At 29.0% G+C, this 25,528-nt stretch overlaps 1 protein-coding gene across 1 annotated transcript in view; it reads right to left on the reverse strand.

Annotated features, from left to right (window-relative positions):
• Positions 1–8,600: 8,600 nt before the first annotated feature.
• Positions 8,601–25,528, reverse strand: part of LOC129969582 (diuretic hormone receptor-like) — a 365,366-nt gene continuing 348,438 nt past the window's right edge. Inside the window, exons 10-14 of the mRNA XM_056084217.1 lie at positions 21,240–21,306; positions 13,678–13,763; positions 11,201–11,333; positions 10,094–10,135; positions 8,601–9,001 (exon numbers count right to left, since the gene is read on the reverse strand). Of these exons, the coding sequence (XP_055940192.1) occupies positions 8,723–9,001; positions 10,094–10,135; positions 11,201–11,333; positions 13,678–13,763; positions 21,240–21,306 (607 nt within the window). The 3' untranslated portion in view covers positions 8,601–8,722. The remainder of the gene's footprint in view (positions 9,002–10,093; positions 10,136–11,200; positions 11,334–13,677; positions 13,764–21,239; positions 21,307–25,528) is intronic.

Raw genomic sequence — 25,528 nt, forward strand, 5'->3', positions numbered from 1 at the left:
ATATAAATATTGAATGTATACACTGAGCTATCAGTGCATTCTATCTTGGTTTCTATTATTAAAGAACATCGGTTGTTTGTATTTAAAAAAAAAGGAAAAGAGATCTGGAAGACGAACAAATAGGATGTAGTGGGAAGAACCCACTACATCCTATCTCAATTTTAAGGATAAGGATAGGATAATCTGTATTGTGCTATAAATTTGTAGGACGCTAGGAGAAATTATTTTCTACATTTTAGTCTTGTATGTGCGAAATTTTGCAATCGATTTTAAGCTAACTTCCGGATGAATAAACCTCTTGTTATGGCGTCATTTGCTGTTAAAGTAAATTTTTAATCGATTACAAAATTTGTACCGAACAGACAAGCGAACCAAAAGCGAGTTAATATTACATTGTCATCCAGTTTTGAGCAAGTTTAAAGCTTAGTCATCATTTAACTTAAAGTGTCTAGCCTGTCGCGATGTTAGTTTAAAATCTATTGCAAAATTTGTACTGAACAGACAGCCTGACAGAGAAGGAAGTGCGCTAATAAAAGACTGTTCCATGCATAGCCCACTGAGATCAACCTATCGTGCTAATTATGAAATGAGGAATATATAATAATGAGATATATAAAATTTATCCTTGGCAAAGATATGATACAATATCTTTATGGATTATCGCATAGAAGTGCGTCGTGTAACAAAAAGAGGACATATGGAATATTTGTGACGAGTCGAAAAGAAAATTAAAATTTACTATTTTGTATGTGGTGTAATTTTCATTGTTATAATACTTTTTGAACTGCAATGTGTTTAAATCCTATAATTGTATTGTAGTTACCCTTATCTATATTGCAAAAACTAATTCACTTCTATTTGCCATATAATGTCATATTTTGTTATGAATATTTATTTCAAAACAATTTTATCATTATTTATAGAAAAAATATTTGATCATTTTATGCATTCTTGTATGCCTTGGGATTGTAATTGTTGTCCTTATTACTACCCTGATAAAATAAATCCAAGTAAGTGTGAATTTTGTTTATCTGTTTGCATCAACAAAATATATTTCAATATCACTTTAAGAGTTTTAGTTTGGCGTAGATCCGAAGGAGGAAAATAACCTTTGAATGTACATGAATTCGAGTATTTCAATAAAATTTTAATTTCTTTAAAGCTTGAATCAAATAAAAAGTAATAACAATGTCTTGGTGTGCTTAAGAAATGAAATGTAAATCTATTTGTAAAACAGGAAATACTATCACTGCAATTGGGATGCAGAATTAGAATTTAAGCTTTTAAGTCATTGTACGTGGGAGCTTTAGATTTTATGATTTTTAAAACTCTTGATTCGAGCATAATCGAGTTTTTTTTTTCCCACCCGAAATAATTTTTTAATTCCTTCTCTTTTTTACACAATTAACTCTATTTAGTTCTTATTTGTTAGCATCTTATTTATTCGGGTCAATTCGGAAGTACTCTTCTCGATTCTTGTTTTCTCCGCAACGATTAGGGCCGCGGTGGTCTGGTGGTAAGGCTTTGGCTTTGGAACTGGAGGGTTTCATATTCGAGACATGATTCCACCAAAGAACCGTTGTGTAAGGAGGTCTTGTGTACGCTAAATCCGTCGTGGCAAAACATCCTCCCGCTGGTGCGGCGTGGAAATTCGGAGAGGGTGAGGAGTACCAGCTCAAGTGCCATCCTCGTCATCTGACTGCGGTTCAATAATACGAGGTCCACAACGAAATATACCTTGTGTTGCTTTAAAACGGGACGTTAATGTAACTAACTAAACTATCTCCTCAACAGTTCTTGAAGGAAATTTAATTTATTGATGCCGGACGCGTTTTGCAGTGATCTATGGATTACCCATATCTTTCCTGTATTCCTTTCACATTGTTGCCAATCTCAGGTGTGTTAGAATACTATACAGATTGGAAAGTTGGTTTCGATAAATTTGAATTGAATCATTGCTATCAACAGCTCTCACATGCGTTACTGCCAAAACTAAACTACACACTGTGATTTTTTTTTCTAGTCATTAGGTTTGACGAGCAATTTTCATTTTGTGTTGCATGTCAACTTTATTATTTTGAGAATAGGCTAACTTCTATAATTTCCTTAAATCCAGTTTATGATTCAAAATTAATGTTTCTCCAAGTTAAAGTAACAATATTAACACACAAATAATTTTTAAAACCGCAGAAAGATGATTTCCCCCTTAAATTATTAATAGTGTTTAAAGAATGATAAAAAAATTAATTAAATATTTGAAGTGGTAACATAGATATTTGTTTACAACATGAGATACGAAGGCAATCATTTTCGTCAGTGAATTTCAATCGTCATTAAAAACAAGTGAGAAAATTTTGAATGAATTTTTAAATAATGGACAATTTAAAATTTAGCTTCAAGTTAACCCTTTAAAAGATCATTTTTCTACAATTATGATATATTAAAATATTTTTAGGATTGAGATTGGCTTAAGAAAAGGGATTTATTTAGCTTATTAGATAAATTTAATTACATTTACTAATTAATGTGGTTAATTAATAACTCAAATTATTAAGCAATAAATCAAGCAATAAATTAAGCAATAAATCAAGACACATCATTTTGTATGAGATAAGAAACTGAAGTACCTAGAATTTTGTCTTATTGAAAAATTTGTGCGAATACATGCCAGCCTACATAACTTAATAAAAGATTGATGAATTATGTAGGAAGTATACTTCCCTTGGCCCTTTAAAGGTTGAAGAAAAGTTTCAATATGGTAAAATAAATAATTTTTAAATAGTTCTCTTTCCCATGTTTTGGGTTCTTTAAATTTCGTTTATTAAACAATTGAGGGAGCCAGCTAATATACGGCGGTACCCATACACAAAGGAAACAAAGTTTTTAATTAATAAAATTTAGATTCATAAATAATTGCCACGGAACTTTTTATTTATTTCATAATATTTGTTCAAAAAATTTTTGAAGACTTATTTAATAATTTGGATTGCTATTGGAATAAAAATGACGTTTCAATTATATATATTACTGATTTTATTACAATAAATATAACTATAAAACAATTAAAATATCAATAATCCATTAATTTTTTTTATCTTTTAATTACAAAATAATCAATTTAGAGTTACGTTTTCATAATATAAGAAAATTACATATATCTCTCATATTAGTATTTACATATTTTTATTTAATTCTACAAATTTTATCCTTAGTTGCTAATTTATCTAGAAGGCAATGCTGCATGTTCTTACTATCCTATAAAAACCCAATTGAGGCACATCAACAAGGAAGTATTAGAAATATCGTAGGTTGGAGATAGAATCACCTGCATGAATCGTCAGTTTTCTGAAAAATCCATTAGGAGTCTTATAAAAACGAGAATGCCTCAATATCTTGATATATTATATCTTTGTTTTAGATTTTATTTTGTGACATTGAGTTTGGAGAGCTGTTTAGCAGTCTTTTCTTGTGTTACAGCCATACTTCTCTTATGCCAGGTGTATGCGATTTTGTGTTGATTATTGAAGTTATTTCTGTAAAACTTATATCTTTCATTGTTTTGTAATAATTTCTAACAGTACGAGTTAAAGATGTTTTTCCACCATTGATAAATGGAATACACAGAAGTCTGCTCTAATTTGGCCTGATAGTGAATTTCTAAATCGTTAAAGATGAGCAAATGCTTCAATAGGAAAAACATGTTGTAAATTATACAAATAATTGTTTTATGTTTTAATTTAGATAACCGACTAGGTTCGTTGGGAATTTAAAACAAACATTTTACTGTTTATATGATTTTTTTTTATTAATATGAGGATAAAATAATGAAAATTATTTAAATATATGTGTAGCTTTTGAAGAAAAAGCATATTTTGATGTAAATTTTAGCATTCATTTACAAAAACTAACATTGCTCCAGAGAGAAAAAAAAATGTTAGTTTTTCATTTCTCTTTGTAACCTTACATGTGCAACCTATCTTAAAGTATAACTAACTATTATCTAATAACAATATTCAAAAATAAAATTTTTGTGGGAAATGTATGAAATTATCTATAAAATTTTGGAATTTTTTTCAACAATATTTACATTAAACAATCATAAATCCTCTTCTAGAGCATTCGAAATCCAATCCATACTTCATTACATTCTGCATAACATAATGAGCACTAATTATAAATTTTATTAAGATATCTTGAATATTTTTTTGAGATATGACGATACTCGTATAGTAGAATTATGAAAAAAATTCATATTTCAGTAAACGTATAGTAAAATTTTTAAATGTTTATAAATAAGCATTACTTACATCTCAATAAGTTGCTATAACCTAGCTTCTTATTGACAAAATTAAGATAATAATGGAAACAAAAACGTACCTATTTTTTAAAACTATAAAAAAAAAAATCCAAATTTATGTTTTTAACCTAGTTGGGTACCTTAATAAATATATCGCTAAAAATTACGAAATTTAAATTTTTATAGAATTTTTTTTTGTTCCCATTAGTCTTATTTAGTAACAGATTTTTCCATATCTCATAAATAAAATAGCTCCCCACGCATTTGCTACCAAGCATGACCGGGTCAAGAAGCTATGAATTTCATTATTTTAAATCTATTGATTTTTGCTTTGACAGTGTTTATTTGCAGATCTTAATATAGGTGGCTATTGAAACAGTTTAAAATTTTCTGACATATTGAACAAAGCTTTATAACTGGATCCATTTTAATCGTATAAGTATAGAACTCTTTATTGTTTAAAATATTAGTATGTGAAGAATCCACATTTAAGTATTCATTATTATACTATATAAGAATTTAAAACTCGTATTTTTTTTGCAGCAAATGTGAGTGACTCATGAAATGCAACAGGAACTATTATTCTTTATGTTAATTAGAATATCTGTTCGATTAGAAAACTTACCTCTATTTATTAATATTTTGGACCACAATTTAGAATATCACTGATGCATCTTAAAACTGTAAAATGTTTCTTCAAAATCATTTACAAAAGTGTTTTCTTCTTAAAGTTTTTATTCAGATGTTTCTTAAAATTGTGAGAAATAAACAATAAACACACATTCCATTGAGTAAAACCTCTCAATTTCTAAAAGCAAAATAAATGTACTTTCCTCCATAAACTGGCTCTTTATCGTACTTTTATAACATCGTTCTATTGCTTAGCAGTTGATATTTCATATTTGTTTCTCTTTCTTTCATTTTCTCGTATCTTCTTTCTGTCTTTTCCAATGTATCCCATGAGAGCAATAAAATGTTTACTACCGAAGTTGCTTCTTATTTATGATGATTCATTTTTCTTTCAGCAAAATATAAGCAATATCGTATTATAATTAGAGATGGGTAGTCTTTTAATAAAATAAAAGCATAATGCAATATGAAGCTGCTTCTGATATCTCTGTAAAGACTTTTATCGATATAGAATTTTCATAAAAGGTCTTTATAATCATTGAGAGTTTATAAACAGAAACGCAAAAAAAAAGAAAAAAAAAAAAGAATGAAATTTTTGGGGGTGGAGGGAGAATGGAGGAGGAAATGTTAAGAGACAATCAAATCGTTCTACATTTTGAAGATGCAAAGTAACACTTTATTTATTGGGATACTCTTTATTCTTTCTTAATTTAGAATATTCTTTTATTTTTAACATCCGTTAAATTTGCGATATGGTTTCATTTATTATATTTATATTTAAGACTATATTAATAAAAGGGTGGCTAATCTCGATTTAAATTAATTGATAGAATTGGTTTTATTTATCTGCTATTGGTTTGGTAGAATTGGTTTTATTAATCAAAAACCGTCTTAAACTGAACGCCGTATATTGAATACATCAGGAGAGGAAGATGGGTATCTACCCGTATTAGCTTAGATGCCTTTGTTTGTTATTAGATAAAAAGATATATTAGATAAAAAGAATTCAGTGAATTAGATGTAATATTTTATCTTTTTGTCTGAAGTTTAGTTAAAATAATTTATATTCTAGCAGTTCCTGTTAAGAGGATAATTACTTAGTTATGATTAAGAAAACTTGCGCCTCTGGCGACCCATTCGTTCGTCCAGTTTTTCAACTTTTTAGGTTGCTAAATGACTAATTTGTTATTTGATATGACTAAAAAACATGAATTCAATCAGTATACTACAAATAAAAATTATATATATTGCGAAATGAAAGGGGAATTGAAAATCCTACATTTGAATTAATGATTGCTATAAACACACACTGTTGAATGTTTTGATATATAGTTTAAATTCCTTCATAGCATTTAAAAACATTTTTTTTAAATAATGTATCAAACTGAATGACAAATATTTTTACTTTTAAGAGGAAATTGTGCAGAAATTAAATTTATATCATTAAAAAGATAAATTTTTGAGTCTTAAGATAATATAAAGACCATTTCATAAGGAGGTTATAATGATACGGGTAAACTTAAAATTAATATATGGTCGCCGAAATTGAAATATTTTGAAGCGATTTGTCGCCAATTTTTTTTGTAGTCTCTAAAAGTTTTTTGTTACCATTTCTGGTATCCATCCAGAATAGCAGTTTTTAGGCGAGTTTTTGCTCGATTGGCAGTATTTTGATATGCTTGTCTAGAAACCGTTAATTAATCTAAGACCTTACCATAATTACTCATCTCGAGATGGTTAAGAGCCTATTTTTGCGTTCTATTAAATTTTTTGTTTGAAGTCTACTTCTTTGTTTCATTTATATCTTCTTTCCTCTGATTGAATGTATGTATGACGAAGCATATCCAGAATATTTCTAATAATATTTTGCAGCTCTACTAATTAGCTAAGCAAAACATTGGATTTAATGCATCTATAAAATATTCAATGAAGGAAGCAGTCTGAAATTTGTATGATGGTTTATTGATATCTGAATGGTGTCATTCTATGGTAAGTAATTAGCACGATTCCTGTGCCATGTACGTTAGCGTTTTATATACATAGATTGTCATTGATTTGTAAATATGACCGGATTGTAATTTGAATTGGTTTCTTCATTCTATTCTGATAAAGTTATTAACTTATACCAAAGGTAATGTTCTTCACAAACTCATTCGGAAGGTTAAAATATGCAACTCAGAGTGATTTTTTGAAATTTTAGTTAAAAATCAAGCGAAATTTTGACGTTTTTCACCACGATTTCTGTAAATATTATTACACAGATATAATTTTTGTATCACCTTCAAATTCAAAAATATATTTTCTTATTGCTGTACAATTTTTTTTTGTTTATAATAAATTTTAAAACCTAAAGTATTTTAAAGTTTATATTACAACAATATGTTTCAGTGTTAAAATAAAATTCGAATCGTTTTTATTGTCGAACAGATATTTCATCCTGTATTTTCTTCCATTGTTATTAATGCAGATAAAGCTTATTTTTCTTTGCTAAGTAGTTTTTATTTAAGGTATGCTGTTAATAAACTTTTGAATTTTAGTAGTAGGTGAAGTTCCAATCTAAATTAAAGTTCACAGTTTAGTTGATATGATAGAAAATTCGCGATATTTTATTTCTCATTTAGCACAATGATTAGAATAGTGTAAAGCTTTATAAAAAAGTACCTAGTGCCATGCCTACCAAAATTTATAATTAAAAAATACTTTTCTAAAGAAATCAGTAAGATTAAATTAGATAAAATATTTATTGTCTAGCATTAAACTTGGTGAATCAGTTGGCCACATAAGGCGGTTAGTAAAGTAAGTAAACAATATATGTAATTATTTTTTGCCATTATCTTTTATTTCTGTACATAGTTTGACTTCTTCCCCAGTAATTACAAAAGTTGTACTTAACATAATTTATTTGTTAAGATGTGCAACTTGATGTTAAATGGGCTAAGATGGTAGGAAAACCTGAATTTGTTACCTAACCATATGAAGTACGTGGCAATAGTTAATTCCAATTTCTATGGTTACAATTTCTTGCAAGTGTCAAAATGCAGATGGTATTCTTGCTATTTTTTGATGGAACTCTTTATATTTCAAAATAATCTGTTGTATTTGAGTGTTATTAAGATACAACATATCAACACTGTTATAATGATTAAAACGATAATGTATATTATATTTGATAAAAAACGCCAGTTCTGCCTCTAATCCGAGATAGACGAATCCACCCTAAAATAGTATCATGCTAAGCTGTCTTAAAATTTGCTTTGAATTGTACAACAACAAGAGCGCACACTCAAAAAAAAAAAAGTATATTTAACATCGAGTATTAAACAAAGAAAAGTGTGGTAAGATATTTCTAAAAATATTATTTATTTTTGAGGAAAAAATTGTACGGAAATGTGTTTTTCGTTCTACAAATCTTAGTTTTGAATTTTAAAATAGTGTAAAAACGATTTTTATGCAGTATAAACCCATCTTACTGAGCACTACTATTCAATAGAAACTAGATGCCAAATTTGGTAGGTCAGAGCGTATTGATCTGTCCTGCGGAGCGTTTTAGACGGCTTTTGCCGTCATATTTGTCATAATTTACAAGTATGCCTATCTCTCTACAAACTTATCAAGTTAGAAATAAACGAGATATCAAAAAATAAGCAAGAATTATAAGATCACAAACATTTAATACAATTAAGTATTGCAGGAATACACCGATGAGAAGTTGATGACACACAAACATTTATCAACAGCTACAAAACACGACGTGAAACATTTTTTTTTTTTTTTCATGCATTACACTTTCAGAGTTCATACGGTATCGTCTCTTACGAGCATACTCTCGGTTTGAGCCGAGCAGTTCTCGACTCTGTTCATCACCGGTGCCGAATGTGAGCGGTTGGTTGCTGACTGGAAATTGATGAACGACGTGGAGGTGGCGAAACTGATGCAACTGTCGCGAACGCCTCGATTGTGGTAGAATTTATCCTCGTGGGGGGATGAGCGACAACCGAGGGCATGATGCTGACCTTTCTGAACTGCCCTGCGGATCTTCCATCGTTCCAGTCTGTGTCCAATTGAGTTTTGCACCTGCAGGGAAAGAATTAAGATAAACTATTAGCATTGCCTGAAATTTAGATGATTTATTTCTCAAAACAGAATCCCTATAGTTTTTAAGAAATTGCACATTTATGGTGTCTTTTTATCAAAGCAGTTGCTTCAAAAACAAGCAGGATTGTTTTGTTCGAAAATAACGTTTTTGTAATTATATCTACCCGTCTGTCATTATGAAATTTAAATGTGCATGTCACTGCGTAAATGAAATTTATTTTATATTTTCAAATTTAAATTTTAGGCAAGACAGGCTATTGCTTAGGGACTTGCTGATTTATATTAACCATCAACTTTTCCATTTCCCCCCTTTTTAAATTTCATATTTAGTCTGATTATTTATATCATGTATTCATATATGTTTTAAGGCTCTTACAAACTTATATACTGGTGTGGGTGGGAAATAAAACCTTTATTAAGTATGCGAGGGAAATCTTGGTGACATCACTCCGGCTGCTTTAACTCTCTTAAAGGTAACTAACAATTGAATGTCTTTTTATTTCAGTTTGATATGATATTTATTAGTAAAAATTGCTTCGATAGATATTAAAATTAATAAATTTAGATTTCCAAATTAAGAAGAAAAAAAGGGAGCCCAAAACAGGGTTGCCTATGGGATCCTACAAGACATAATCCGGCCGCGATTATAGATATGTATAAAAATTTGAGCTTAATCGATGAAAACGAAGCTTTAAATGAATATTCAATTTTGATACGATGTAGCTAGACACGCATCATGTTGTGCAGAATGTGAAAATTTCGTGGAGAGAACACTTCCAATGATTTTTAAACTTTAGGATCACAGTTTTTATTTTGTTGAAATTTCTTGTTCAATATATGAACATGTTTCTCTAAATATATATTCTTATGTTAGGAAACTTAATTCAATACATGAAGTGAGTTTCCTTTCATAAGATTTACCGTAACAGGTACGATCTTTTAAAATTCATAAATCGTCTCTTAATTAGCAGTATTCATATAGTCCAGTACAGTCGAACATAGTTCTTGCATCAATCAATCCCAACATTCATTCATAAACCCTAAATTTCATTAAACACAGAAATAACTTACCTCACCGTTTAGAAAGCAATATAGCACTGCAACAATAAACCCCTGAAAAAAAATATTAAAATCATAGTTACTAAAAAATGGGGATTATCAAATGATTCTGGAAAAAAAAATTAAAAACAAAACCAATTGCTATATATTTAAAGCCGAAGTATTACCTCAGTTTCCACAAGATTACTTTTGATGGTTTAAATCTCCAATTATAGTTCAATAAATTTTTTTGAGAATAATTTAATCAGAATTTGTTAAGTCAGAGCTGTAACTAGAGGCCTGGGAACCTGTGACAACAGATGCTATTGTTTCCTAATATTACTGTTCTTTCCAGTCTTGCCCCAATATTAGTTTACTTTTGTTTCTTAAGCATATCAACAATATTTGTTTTTGAGTTTTTTAGCAGCGTTAAGAGGAAAAAAATCATCTTTACTTGTAGGCCAGTGGCATGTTGCGATCTAGCGACTCTAGACAGCTGTCTAGCCCGACATCCTCCACTGGTTTTTTCCCCAATTATTGCGGAAAAATTGGCGTAAAATTCAATACCTTTCAATTAAAATAAGAGTTAATGATACTGAATGCTAGTTTCAGGTATATCAAAATTGTGTTTTGTTTTGAAATTGTTTCAAATGTATCTTTTAAATACAGAACAGAACGCCGTCTCATACCTCCGTATCCGTGACCATTCTCGTCATTGAACGGTTTGGTGGGCATGTTACAGGAATTTTGTTTAATTATCAAAATATTTACAGTAGGAAAACGAAACAAAAATAACTATATACAGAATTTACAATTATATTAGAAATTATATTATGATGAGACCGTTTACATAATTCTTCAACTTAGAAATATAATTTGTAGTAATAAACTTAGAAATATAGTGCTGAGAGATAAAATGTGTAAAATTGAAATTATTCCTTTAACTTCGTGTGTCATTTTTCAAATATTTTCAATTTGAATTAGTGTTGATTATAGTAAGAAACGTTTCCCAATTTAAAATGACCATTTTCTCCTTCCAGTGGAGTGTAGTTGCTATCAGAGCATTTTTCAATAATTCTCATTATTATTTCCTTCCATTTGGACAAAAAAAAATGCTGTGATTAAACTGCTGTGGCTTACCTGAATGGATAAAAGTGTAGCTTGAATAAAAGTGAATATAACCTCTCCCGTCCTGTGATTAGGGGTTGCAATCACGAGAATGTATGTTACTCCAAGAAGTGGTATCAAAACCAGTAATGCTTTTGCGGCTTTCCTGAAATGGCGCATGTAATATTAGGAAAATGCATGTCAACTTTAGGAAAATATTTCATTATAAGTATATTATTAAAAAATCAAATTCTAATAAAAGAACAAATTTTTTAATAACTATTTTATGCGAAATGTGGCATTATTTATCAGCACATGAAGCATTTGTCAGTTTTGAAAATGTATATAAATATGCTTTATTGAAGTACTTTGTAGATTTCTGAAAGGTTCATACTGCACAAATTATGAATTTAAATCATAGAGCCATACATAACTGTAAATTCCTTTTAACACTGTAGATAGCATTGCACAGCTAATATTCTTACCTAAAGCTATTATTATCGAATTGCCCACTGACGCATTAGGGTGACCAGTCTTATCGCCCATCAAATTGGTCCTCTACATTCCACAATATTTATCAAGACTCAAGAGATTTCTCATGATTTTATTAAATTAATATAGCCTTTCTAAGTTTTTTTTTTTATGCGACACCAGTATCTTCCAACAATAGCAATGTTCATCGATGAAGAGATCTTTCCATACGATGCCTTTGATCAATGCACATCAGCGTCGTATGATGGGTCCTGGACGAGAACCAATTGAACCTACATCATGTGCAACGCTGTTAACCACCGTGAAACTATGCAGCTTGATGGCTATTCACCAGGCACATTATTTCCTCAACGATATTTTTAAACGCATGAAATGTAAACCTCTATTTCCTGAGTTTTTTTTGTTCTCTAACCAGGTATATTATACAAAAAAGAAGCTTCATTGCATATAATGTGCATGCAGGGGCACTAGAAAATCCTCACAATAAACGAACACGAGCCAGAAAACGAATATTTGTTCTAAACATTCATTTTGTAAGACAACACTTCATAGTGCTGTACCTTACGATCTGTTTATTTGAAGGTGGAGTTTGGATAACGAATATTTCTGACAGAATTCTGACCCTAAATTAGTTTTGGCTATAGATCTTGCAGTCTTTACCACTTGATGGCTGAATAGTAGGAAAATGCCATCAAAAGTGAGATATGATTATAGCTTGGCTGATATTAGGCCAAACATTTTGGCTTAATATCAGCGAAGGCGTATTTACATTTAAATATGGTTGAATAACGTTGGCTGGAACATTTGTCGAATGTATTCTTCTTTGATTATTTCTTTTGGAGACATTTGAAACTTTTAACGTACGTCTCTGCTGAGGATCCGGTCACATGCATTGTCATGACCATCAAAGGTGAGCAGATGTACATGATTCTGTGGGCGGCGATGCTGGTGCAACTTCGAATATTTTTTTGTATATTTTATAAATATATATTATGTTATTAATAATTCTCGGTTTAATCTCTTCCTCATTTGCATACCATATGAATATTTTCAATAATGCATTGCTGTCTGAGAATTTTAATTATCTCAGAAGTCTGTTCCCATTGTACTTATTTGCACTTTACATGGCTTCAACTACAAAATAAAGTACAAATAAACGATAACGAAATGATAATATATTTGCATATAGTTGTTTAAAAAATATATATTTCTATCTTTTATGCCATTAATGAAGAAAATTTCTGATATAAGAATTTGAATTCTACTAGATTACATTTTGATACTTTTAAGTCGCTACATCCTATACCATAGCAAGAAGTTTGACGATTAAAAGAGAGAGAGAATGAGAAAGAAAAAAAAAAGAATTTAAATGGATCATTCTTTCAAATAACTTTATGGAAATGTGCCTTTCAATCGAAGAAACTTTTATGTCTTCCAGAGAACCATAAAAATGGATATAAAAATTCTGATAGCAAATGTCAATGCTCCCAGTTAATTGACATTTGGAATAGCAAGCATTCGATCCACCAGTTTTCTAAAAATTTAAGTTTTAAAGTGTGACCAGATTTTTGCCGATTATTCACATTTATCAGTGATTTATCTCATTGAGCTGTTACCACACATCATCATGTGTGGCTATTCTCTCAATTATTATCAGCTTCACTCTGCTAAATTTATTAAATAGATGAAATATATAGTTAATTTAATTAATAATTGTTAATGTCAATGCTGTGTTAGTGTTATGCATGGTCTTTCAGACATAAACCTCAAATACAGTTTAGTTTTAAACTGATTTCCAGGTTTAATACTAAAATATCATTTTTATTACTATGTTTAAATTGTTTTGCATGCAATGTACTGTATATTTCATTAATATATAATATGTATAAGATTACATATTTAAAATTTAAAAAATACCTAGCTGTGAGAATTTTTCAAAATGGCATTTTAAACATTGATTTCAGCATTTATATCTGAACCATTTTCTTAAAAAAAAAAAAAAAAAAATACATACATACCTGTATTGCTCAGACTCGACAGTGTTTGTAGCTCTCAGCTTTGTTATTAAAACCCACATAATTTTTGTGAGGAATATGATATTCGCCTGCAATGATAATGTGGTTAATGATATCTATATTACAATGATATTAAGAAAAATTCTTAGCATTTTGAAGATAAAACACAATTAAATTATGATTAATAATAACTATTGATATATCAACAAGCATCAAAATTTATGCTTTTTTAATATTGATGAACTTTTCATCTCTTCTATTAATAAAGATGAGTGTGTGTGTGTGTGTTGGCGTTCTATAGGTCAGACCATTTGACGTACTGTTATCAAATTTGGCACATATGAACCTTGGAGCGAGTTTTTTAAAATGTTAATTAAAAAATATGCGAAATTTTGGTGATTTTTTTTGCGATAATTTTAAAAATATTACCACAGAAAAAGGATTTTTATAATATATTTCATTGTTGAAATGAGATTCAGACATTCATTTTATATGTTGCTATAAATATTTCATTCTGCTTTCCCCCCATAATTGTGATTAAGATACGAAGATTCGGTTTATTTTTTCATATTGAATTGATTTGAACAAGGTATGCTTTTAATAAATTTTTTGATACTTTGTTGTATTTAAAATTAAGTTAAGAATCGCAATTGTGGAAAATTTTGAAAGTGCCTCCAATTTAAAATACTACTTTTTTTCCTTCTGCGATGTAATCGGATGCATAAAGATATAGAAAGAAAATTATAAAAATATAAAGCGCAATTAACAAAACTGTGTAAGTTTTTTAAAAAAAAATTAATATAAGTTATATATCTATCAAAATTTGAAATTCAAAAATATTTTGCTGCTGAAATATTGAAATGTTTAGCAATCATTAATCCCAGCTTATCAACTGGTTGCCAACGGTGGCTAATATTAAAATAGAATGTGCTTTTATGCAAAATGTTAAAATCGAAATGAATCATCAAACACACGAAAATCGTAACGTGGCTTGTATACTAATCAATTCGAAATGTACTCATAATCAGCAGGGAACATTGAATCATATTTTACTCCGCATCTGAAATTACTAGTTTTATTTATTAGCAACAACAAATCAAATTTTAACCATAATTTGGCAATATGATTATTCTGAATTAAATTATGAAAAAAGATTTTTTTTTTTACCAAATTCAGTTTGATTGCATAATTACCATAAGCATTCAGGCATAAAAAAATTTAAATTAAATGATAATTTTTTAACAAGATATAAAAGCTAATTCGTTGAAATATACTTTAGAAAATTGAAATGTATCAAAGAATTATTTAAAAATGGATCAAAGTATCTATTTCTTACTTTATTAACTTATTTCATTATTATCACTTACTCTTCTACTCAATGTACCAAAGTTTGAAAATCTTACCTTTAATATTTCAGGAATTATTTGGACTTTTATTTATGACAGCAAATGAAATATATATACAAATGGGGATTTCATTGGGCCTTTTGTCCATGTCAGCATTTTTAAAACATAATGATAATGAAAAATCTAAGTCTTTTTTATTTTTTAAGGCATAATTTTAAATTTATTTGCATTCGATTATGTATGTGATAAAACTATGCATACAATAAGCACTCGGCGGTATAGTTTTCTTAATTTCATTTCTTTATGTACAAGATATAAAATGAAGTGCTAATTTTTAAAATATTTTTTTTATACATAACAGTAAAAATTTCATATTAATTTTAATATTAGATGTATCTTCAACACCATTAATCTACAAAGTACGTAGATTCAATTTAAAAAATAACGAGATATTTAAAGAGTAAATTTTAAAAAATATATGGAATTTCATCTAAAAAGCAGATTTAAATCATTTTTCTCATCAAGGCGATTTTATTTGAATGTCAAGTTACAATACTATCAAAATATTTTCAATAATATTTAGCACTGAAAAATATTTATGAATGCAATGCCCTTCAAAACGAATTTTGAGTGCTCTTTTAACTAATGCGATCTCATGTCATTAGTAAAATGAATGAGGAATTTGAAGAAAAGAATTTCTCATCCCATAATAGAAGCCCACTCAATTGATGAACTCTCAATTGGCAGAACCACTTTACCTGGTCGAGCCTTTCACAAAGGTCATTCGTTTCCCATAAAGGGAACTTTTCCATTAGAACTTGGTTCCGAAATGCCATTTGAGTGGTTGCCACGGAATACAAATCTCACTTGAAAGGAGGACCCCACTGCTTATTGGATTTTACCATCGAGTAAGAAGCTGGGCATTTATTCGTTTTCTTTTTCCAGGCAGCTTATTTTTTTTAAGAACCAATAGGAATGCAGTTAGTAAGTTTTCAATTTTGGGAATGGTTTTATTTATTTGTTTTGCAGTAGTCAGCTAAAACGTAATGTCCGGTGAGGTTTAGAATTAAGTATCTAGTTACATTTGTGTTGAAACGTTAAGTTGCGATATTAATCTTTGATTTGAATTAGATAAGATGGCGAGAAAGATGATTTCTATTAATTCTATTTATATATTATAGTTATGAAGTGAAAGAGAATTCAATGATATTTCAATGCAGGTAGTTTATTTATTTATATAATATACCAAAGGGTGTCACAAAATTTGAATTTGCCATCATTCGTGCAGTAAAGTGTTGGCAATTCTATTAAAAAAGCCATTTGACAGCTGATAGTTTAGGGTTAGTAAAATTGAAGGGTTATATGATAGAACAACGTGTTAACGCAAGATTTGAATTAAATAAAAAAAAGTTTTTTTTTCTTTAAATTATTGTATTTTTATTGAATTGTAAAGTACACAGGATAGGGTTATATACTGAATAACATATAGGGCAAATGCCTCCATGAATTTACTGGCACATACGCGCTATTTTGTCGAAATTTTCTATGACCACTTTGCATAAATGTAGTTGATTTTCGTAGATGCAGTTTTGAATTTCTTTTTTCAATGCACACGTGCTTGTGGGCTTGTTAGCATAAACTTTTTATTTCAATAACCACATAATAACCCCCAATAACCCCATAAAAAGAAATCAAATGGTGTTAAATTACACGATCTAGAGGGCCAGTTCTCAAATTTTCAAACTGTGGCCGCTAGACTTTTATTATTTTTGAAATATTGTTAAACAATGAAAACACGTTGTTCTATCGTGTAACACTCCATTTTTACTAATCCTTAACTACCAGCTGTCAAATGTTTTTTTTTTTTTTTTTTTTTTTTAAATAGATTTTCCAACACTTTACTGCACGAATGGTGGTAAATTCAAATCTTGCGTTAATTTTGGGGCACCCTTTAGAAAATTTGCAATGCGATTTGTTTTTTGTTGCCCTTTATAATAAAATTCAGATACATAGAAGAGTATACAGAAATAATAACACTAAGAAATATTGATTATTCATGTTAACAGCCTATCTCTTATATGCAATTAAAAGAAAATATAAATACATTAACTAAGATTGCTATCCAATAACTGGATATTTAAATGGAAGGACAATCAACTTGAATAAATACAATTATGGAATTTTCAAAGCAAAATGTTCTTTATCCATATGAAACTTTGCGATCTTCTTTTATCACAACGTTTTACTCAGATAGGCGTCTGTAAAATGCTAGGAGTGAATAGGATTGAAGTTTTAAAAAGTCTGTGAGAAAATTTTTAAGCACTCAGCTCAGTTTACACTGGGGTATTACAGTGCGCGCGCTCAATATTATTCCAGAGTATAGTCGGCTATACAGTTTCCATGGTTCATTTTGGATGGAATTTCGAATGGATAACAAATTTTGACTAGTAATTGATTTTATAACATATCCTGGAGGAGTCACGCGTAACTATACAAGATTCGTGGACAGTAGATGATGATGTTAATCAATTTCTCGAGATGAGCCACTGCAATTATCGTTATATCATGATGATATAAATTGTCTTAAGTGTAAATAATAAGTAGTAATAAGTCAATAGTGGAATTTCTAAACTTAACTCATACCTTTAAAATCGCGAGTAAAGACAAAGTTCTGAAAAGGCAAGAAATATTTTTCTTACTTATTCATTACTATGATTAAATTAATATTCACTGTTGCTCATAGGCTATGGCAATAACATTGGAGATTTGTATTGTTTTCATTAGAGTCATGATGAATTTATATTTAGTACTTTATTTACACCAGGCAATCCGGTAGAAACATTAATTATTTTACCATGTGCAGGCAAAATTATAGATAACTCGCAAATATAATTTGTAATCTCTTTATTTTTCCAGCTCATTGAATGTTAAGTGCTTAGGAATTTACATTTTTTTTTTTTGCATTATTTCAAAGAAATTTGTTGTTGAACGGAACATCAAAGCAGATTTACAATATTACAACATGACAAGATTATATTGTTCATTTTATTGTTTAATATTGTAAAATATATAATTGTACATGTAAACGTAATGAAAACTTTATTTAATAGTTTTCTACTTTTTTTAACTTTATACTGTGCGCTTACTAGTGAAAGGGAAAAAAAAAGTTTCTTCTAGTCATGTACGCTAATCATTTTTTTAAAAATATCTCAGCTGTAATAAAGAAAGCTTCTTTAAAAAATCGTTTGCACTGGAATGAGAAAAAAGATGTAGAGAAATTTTTGTAAATAGTAATTCAATTTAGATTTTTTTTTCTTTTCTGAAAACATAGATGTTTGAAATACAAAGAGTTTTTGAGCTAATAAATGATTATTTTGTATATATTATAGCGCTTTTTCATTCATCTGTAGATTTTTTTTTGGGTTATAGAGTCAATTTGAATTTAAAAGACGACTGGATTTATTGATGTTATTTACAAGTTCTATAGCTTTTTTTTTAATGCAACATTATTCATGAAGTTAAATTACATGAAATATTTCTAAATATAATTGATCGAATATGAAATTCTTCATCTACTTATATCAATTCCTCATAACTAAAAAAAAAAGGAAATTTTTAATATTTATTTAAAAAATATTAATTAAATCAACTGGAATTTCTACTTTGAGGCGCTCTGCAATACTTGGATCATTATTAAGCTTCAGGAATTAAAACATTCGAGTGATGATAATTTTAAAAGCTTGGTTAGTGAAACACAACGCGTAATCGTTACGAAGGGTATTCCACAGTTTAATGGATTGCATACCGAGAGGATGTTCGACTAAGCTGTGAGAAACGCCACACTGCCGCTGGACAAACTACATTAGGCAGCTTACTGGAGAATTAGTTATCAAAGTGTGATGTAATTTAATTCTAATTTACACTAGGTGATGGCCGGTGTTCAGTGTTTTAGATATTATTAACATATTGATTTTCTGTTGACTGTATTTTCGATATCAAACTACAGATGCAGTTCATTTAGTAAAAGTAAATACACATGGCGAGATAGACATTAGAACTGTGCAAAATCCTAAATGCGAAACATATTGCATCGAAATTCTGTCAATATTTATTCGAATCTGTTTGAATATTAATAAATATTTGTATGAATTTATGCTGAATGTATCTGCTTCATTTTTTAAATATTATTTGCTCATTTCGAATTATTATTTCTATCTGTTGCAAGTGTTTGTTTCTATGTGTGTTTATCTCTTTGTGTATTATCTTTGATTCCATAAAATTTAATTTAATCGTAAACGATTTTAAAATTAACGTAGCATCAATCGCAGATGTTTTTGTTGAATTTGTAGTATCTCGGAATAAATTATTATTTTTATTCCACTCAAATCTAATTTTTCTCAGAATTGTAATAAATACCTAATTAATTAAAAATATAGACTAGAGAACGAAAAAAAAATGATGGAATAATTAATTTTTATTTAGTCGATTGAGTAACAGGTGATAATGGATGGCAATTTGAAGAATTTCATACATTCAACTATTGATTTGATGAATTCGAATGATTTCTCACCAAATTTATAGCGAAATATTTAAAAATTATATTTAATTTTGATATTCGGAACCACAAGGAATGTTTCTGTAATTTATAGGGAAATAATTATTTATCTGAGACTGAAAGCAACTGTGAAGAGGCTTTGCTTCGATATGATTTTTTTTTTTAATTCTTAGCAAAAATTTGTATAGTGCTTTTTAGTAGTAACAACTTAAATATGATAATCAAAATTGACCATTAAAGGAGCGATTCATCCCTTTGATTGGACTAATTAACGAAATATGAGGGGTACGAATAAACTAAGGGCCGCGGTGGCCTGGTGGTAAGGTCTCGGCTTCGGAACCGGAGGGTTTCAGGTTCGAGACCCAATTCCACCGAAGAACCGTCGTGTAAGGGGGTCAGCTGCATGTTAAATCCGTCCTGACCAAACGTCCTCCCGCTGGTGTGGTGTGGAGAGGGGGGTGCCAGCTCAGGTGTCGTCCTCGTCATCTGACCGCGGTTCAAAATGACGAGGTCCGTCCCAAAATAGCCCTAGTGTTGCTTCAAATGGGACGTTAATATAACTAAACGAATAAACTAAATGGCGTTTCCAATTTTTTTCTTTGGGAGCGTTGTGCATTCGTGACTTCACACATGCATATGCACTTATCTGACTCATTGGCAAACAGTAGATGTCATTTTTTTAAATCTCTGAGTATTGCGTTGGCTGCATGTTGAGCATTTGAAATCTTTTAAAAAAATGAATATCCACCACATACGAATTACGTTCTATCATTCGCTTTCTAAAAGGAACACAAATCTATGGACAAATTTTTGAAGTTAACGGATAGGAAGCGATAAAGTGGTGAATGATTTAATATTAAGAAGGTGGATGCTAAGTTTCAATGAAGGACATGAAAATGTACACAATAAAGAAAAACATTGTGAACATTTTTGATATTTTTCGAAAATGCGAAATTTTTCGAAAATTTCTCTGACTGATGATGATTTGTTATAGAAATAGAACAGAAGATTAAGGTGAATCAAAAATTCACCATTAGGCCACTACCAGTGACTTTACCACACATTTTCCTATTTATTTCCTCATCGCAGGCGACATCTTTCTGCGACAAAGGCCAAATAGAAGTTGTGTTCTGCTAAAATAAATGCTTCAACAATGATGACAATAATGTTGAACAATAGCTTAAGTATTGCATTTCATTATGCAGTTAAAGTGTTTTTCTAATAATAGTTTCCTTTTATTTAATTTCTTAGCGGAACTTAGCTTCTAGATATTTTTAGTATATAGATATTCCATATTTAAAATACATATACCATTGAAGAAAAAAAATCAGTTCAAATATAACATTAGCAACGAGTTATATGACTGAAGTTCAGTAAAAATCTAGCGCGGAACTATTTTTGGAAACAAAACAAACAAACAGTGTTATTAGCTTCAACTTCCACTGCTCATATTTTAATTTCATTCAAGTTCCCATTGACTTCCGTTCTTCCTCTTTGAAATAACATGCATCACATGTCTATATATTAAAATTGTGTCTGGATTCTAAAAATTGCGATTATAAGAACAGTAAAATGTTCAGAGTTTGTAATTTAAACTAGAACTGCTCATGCAATCTAAGAAAAGAAGGTCGAACAATAAAAATGCATTGAAATGTAGAACTTACCATTAAAACTAAAATCACTGGGCTGATGAAGATATAATCATAGTAATCTCTTCTTTGCCATGGGCAGCTGCGAATGGAAACAAAAATAAAATGTTGTAAGTTTAAAATCGCCATACAGTTTCAGAAGTACAGAATTTATTAGTAAAATCTCAAGAAATGTAATAATTTTTCAGTAGCTGACACCTGAACAGAAAAAAAAAATGATTAGAATGATTCTCTTAACATTTTGGATGGGTTTCTAGGAAACTTTTATATACTTAACGAATGAAAAATGTGATTTTAAATTTGATTAATTTTATATTCTTAACGATTTTACTAATAATATAAATAACTAGTTTTCGCATCTTCGAAAATGCGACAAAATAAATGCAAATTATTATCTCGAGATAACAAGAAAAGAACATATGTTTTTTTTAAATAAATAATAAAACACTTTTTATATAGAAAATGTAATAATAAATATACCTCTTTAACATTGTATTGGAGAAATCTCCTAATTAAAGTTGTTTAATAAAGGAGGCATTATGTGATTTTGAGCCATGTTCAAATGACAAGCAAGACACATGTCTGGCACTACCTCTTTAATCCGGCACATCATTATAGAAACGGTTTTGATCCTCTATGACTTTAAGGCGTACATACATGGCGGATGTCCTTGAAATCGCGTCTTGAATCTACGACCCTCCGTTTCAGAAGCCGAGTTTACTCTAATTATTTTATAAGTTTTATGAGAGTTTCTTTACACAAATAAATATCACAAAAATGGTTCTTAAAGCACGGAAAAAATTCCTACGCTTTCTTATTCTATTCTAATTCACAAAATGCGAGAAGTTAATTTTTTATATTCCAGTACGCTCCAAAAAGATTTATAAATACTAAAATAAGTTTTCCCTCCGGATTAAAAAATAAATAAATGAAACACCCTTCCCAGATAAAAGGTTTAAAAAATCCACTTTCTATATATTTCGTTAAATATTTTGCTAGGTATTCTTTTAAGAAAATTGTTATTTACAAAGAAGGAAAGAAAATTAGTCTTACGGAAAAGCATATTTTGACACTATAGCAAAAAAAAAAAAAAAGAGAGAGAGAAAGAGAATAATAGCATGGAGGAGAAATGTCACTTTTCAGTTTGAACAGCTGGGAATATGTAAGATCATTAAGGCACAGTTAAGCAGACAACATGTGAGCAACGAAAAAAAAAAAAAAAAAAAAGTGGGTTTTATTTTACTTTGCGACGACAACTTATCTTTCTAAAAGATTTTGTTACATAGTATTTGCTTTTCTTGGCAGAAGAAAATCGATAATTTGAATTTTAGAAATAAATTTTTCCTTTTCTTTTCTTTCTATTTCTAAAAAGAGTTTTGTTTTTATTTTCACAAAAATGGCTGAAAGTCATTTATTAAAATTTGTAACTCATATAGATTGAATCTATTTTTAATTTTACGATAAATTTTGAACAGTTAATGCATTATACATTTATAAACCTTACAAAGAAATCCATAGCTTCAAGAGATGATATGTTATGATTTTGCCTTGAGGTATGCTGTTTTTTTTGTTTTTTGTTTTGTTTTGTTTCGTATCAACTGGATTGTAAGAAATTTAGAAAAATAAAAATATATTTCGACACTTTCAATTCAAAAATTAAATATTCAATTCAAAAAGCCACAGACTAGAGTCAAAACAGAAGTTGTTAATTGTTCTGGTAGGAAAATGCAAATCATAAAATTAAAAGCAATTTTTTACGAAACTATTAACTTAAAAGTCATCATTTCCTTCTTTTATTAATTTTATTCTATTTTATGCTTGTAAGGTTAATGTTTATAGTTTAGTTCTTCATATAGGATTAACAGTAACTGATTGTCCCATGCAGTTTAAAATACTTTTTCTGAAATAGCAAAATTTTAGTTAAAATCTAGTATGCTCTTATTGAATATTTCTTCTTCTTACATTTTGTATATTTCTTTTGAAATTATTGTTGTAGACTTGTTTCGGTTAAATGTAACTCTAATGATTATTTATTAAACTAACTGGATTAATTAATGAACCCAAATGACACAACCCTCCAATATTTCATTTGTGCAGATGAATTTATTTCAATCACATGATATATTTCGAGCTCACTCTACAATTCTTTTTTCCTTGCATTTTTAATAATCCAAAACTGAAATCTCTAATATTCAACAAATGGTACATAAAAGAGCTACTACATATTTTAATGATAGCACAACACTAAGTAATTTAATTGCTAAAAGGCAGCTAACTAAAACAATTTTCGACCCTGAAAATTAGATGGAATTAGCTTCTGAAATTTTGAATTCCCTAACGCATTGACTGTAATTTCTTTTTTGTATTATTTTGTTCGAAAAATGCATAAATACAGAGCTGTTTTGAACAAACATTAAGCTATTGTAAGATGCTTAAACGTTGAAATTGTAATTGAAATTACAAAAACAAATATTTCAATAAAATTCAACTGCACAAAAATGTCTTTAAGTATCTCCAAAAGATGAATTAGAGGTTGTTATAGTCGGGATATTTTGGTGGGGAACTAATAATTTCCCACCAAATGTAATAATTTTTTCAGTAGCTGACACCTGAATAGAAAAAAAAAATGATTAGAAATTATCTCTTAACATTTTGGATGGGTTTATAAGAAACTTTTATATGAAGGATATATAGCAATTTAGTTTATTCTGTAAATTATTATTTTTTTTTAAGTAAATGAGAATTTTATTTTAGGGATCTGATGATTTTACTATAAATTTAGATTCAAATTGAAATCTGAAAAAATATAAACAAGATAGAAATTGAGACGGAGAGAGGCCATATCAGCTTCATCACTATAGAAGAATTATAATGTAAAGTGATTTGAGTGAAACCTTTTACTAAGATGTTTCTCCATAAAAAATATTGATGAAAAAATATTATATTTGAAAAGATCGTCTACTATTTTTAAAAAATATTCTTTTTAGATTAATCGTCTGCTTTTAATATAAATTATTCTTTTTACTGTTCTTTTGAAATTAAATGGCTTTAGAATTCTTTTAATAAAGAGAAGTATCTAATATATTTATTTCCTAAATATTTGTTCAGAGAATAAATGACAAGAAACTTGTTTTCGTGCAAAAATAAGTTCCATTTCATCATTTTTTCCTAGATTATTCAGCTGATAAAGAAGAATAAGAGACATTTAAACAAATATTATAAATCTATCCATCGTTTCCTCATATTCATTGCACCTGAGTGCGAGTAAACTAAAAAAAAATGAGTTCTGGACATTTCAAAGCATGTGTTTTGAAACAAAGAGTTTATCTTGCCATCTTCTAATTGCGAAGTTAACTATAAAAATGGTAATAAGACAGAAAACATAACTAAAGAATACACTATTAGGCATTCCGAGCCAAACATGAAGACAATTAAATTTTAACACAGAAAATTGAGTATTTTTTGGAGTTTTCTGAAATGAATAATTACAAAGTGATATTGTTAGAATTGTGCTTATAAATTGTAGCCATTTTATATATTGGATTCCTTTAAATCAGAACGTCTCATGTCTAAGAAATTATGTTAGTAAAAATACTATGCATCAACTCTGAACACTTTTCAAATTTACTTTTTAATTTGTTGATATTTATATTATATTATACTTTTGATATTCACTTTCTAATAGTTGGCTATTTAAAAATCAACAATATGTAGCAAAAATATAATCATTTTTTAGTTATTCACTCAGAAAATATGAACTAAAAATGTTTATGATCAAGTTTTTGATTTTGAATTGTAAGTTGCAAAAAATCGCATTAAAACAAGCACAAAAGTTTGAAGTGTAGTTTAGCGTGTCCCCGATATTGACGCCAATATGGTAACCCAAGGAAACGATCTTACGATCGAAACGAGCAACCCTAATGCTGTTTTGTTTACTACTTTTTACTGTGGTTGAGTTGTACATGAATTACAACTATTTTATGAAAAATATTAAATTAAAAATATCAAAGATTTTAATTTTGATTTGTATTATAGTTAAAAGTTCTTTTATTGCTAATAAGAAACTATAATGTTATTTTTAATGTGAATACGAACAAAAAATATTTATTCATTTGCAATACTTAATGCGTTTTAGAAATCGTCTGAATTATTTATTTAAAGAATCATCTGCAATGGAATTCCTTGCACTTCTGCATTCATTTTCTGATCTGACGGTTTCCTTGATAATTCGTTTTGTCGCTAGTTGCTCAAGAACAGATGTATGGTGAATGGGTTGGCAGGAAATATTTTGAACCTGTAGAATG

Source organism: Argiope bruennichi, chromosome 5, assembly GCF_947563725.1.
Source record: "Argiope bruennichi chromosome 5, qqArgBrue1.1, whole genome shotgun sequence".
In the NCBI taxonomy this organism is placed as follows: domain Eukaryota; kingdom Metazoa; phylum Arthropoda; class Arachnida; order Araneae; family Araneidae; genus Argiope; species Argiope bruennichi.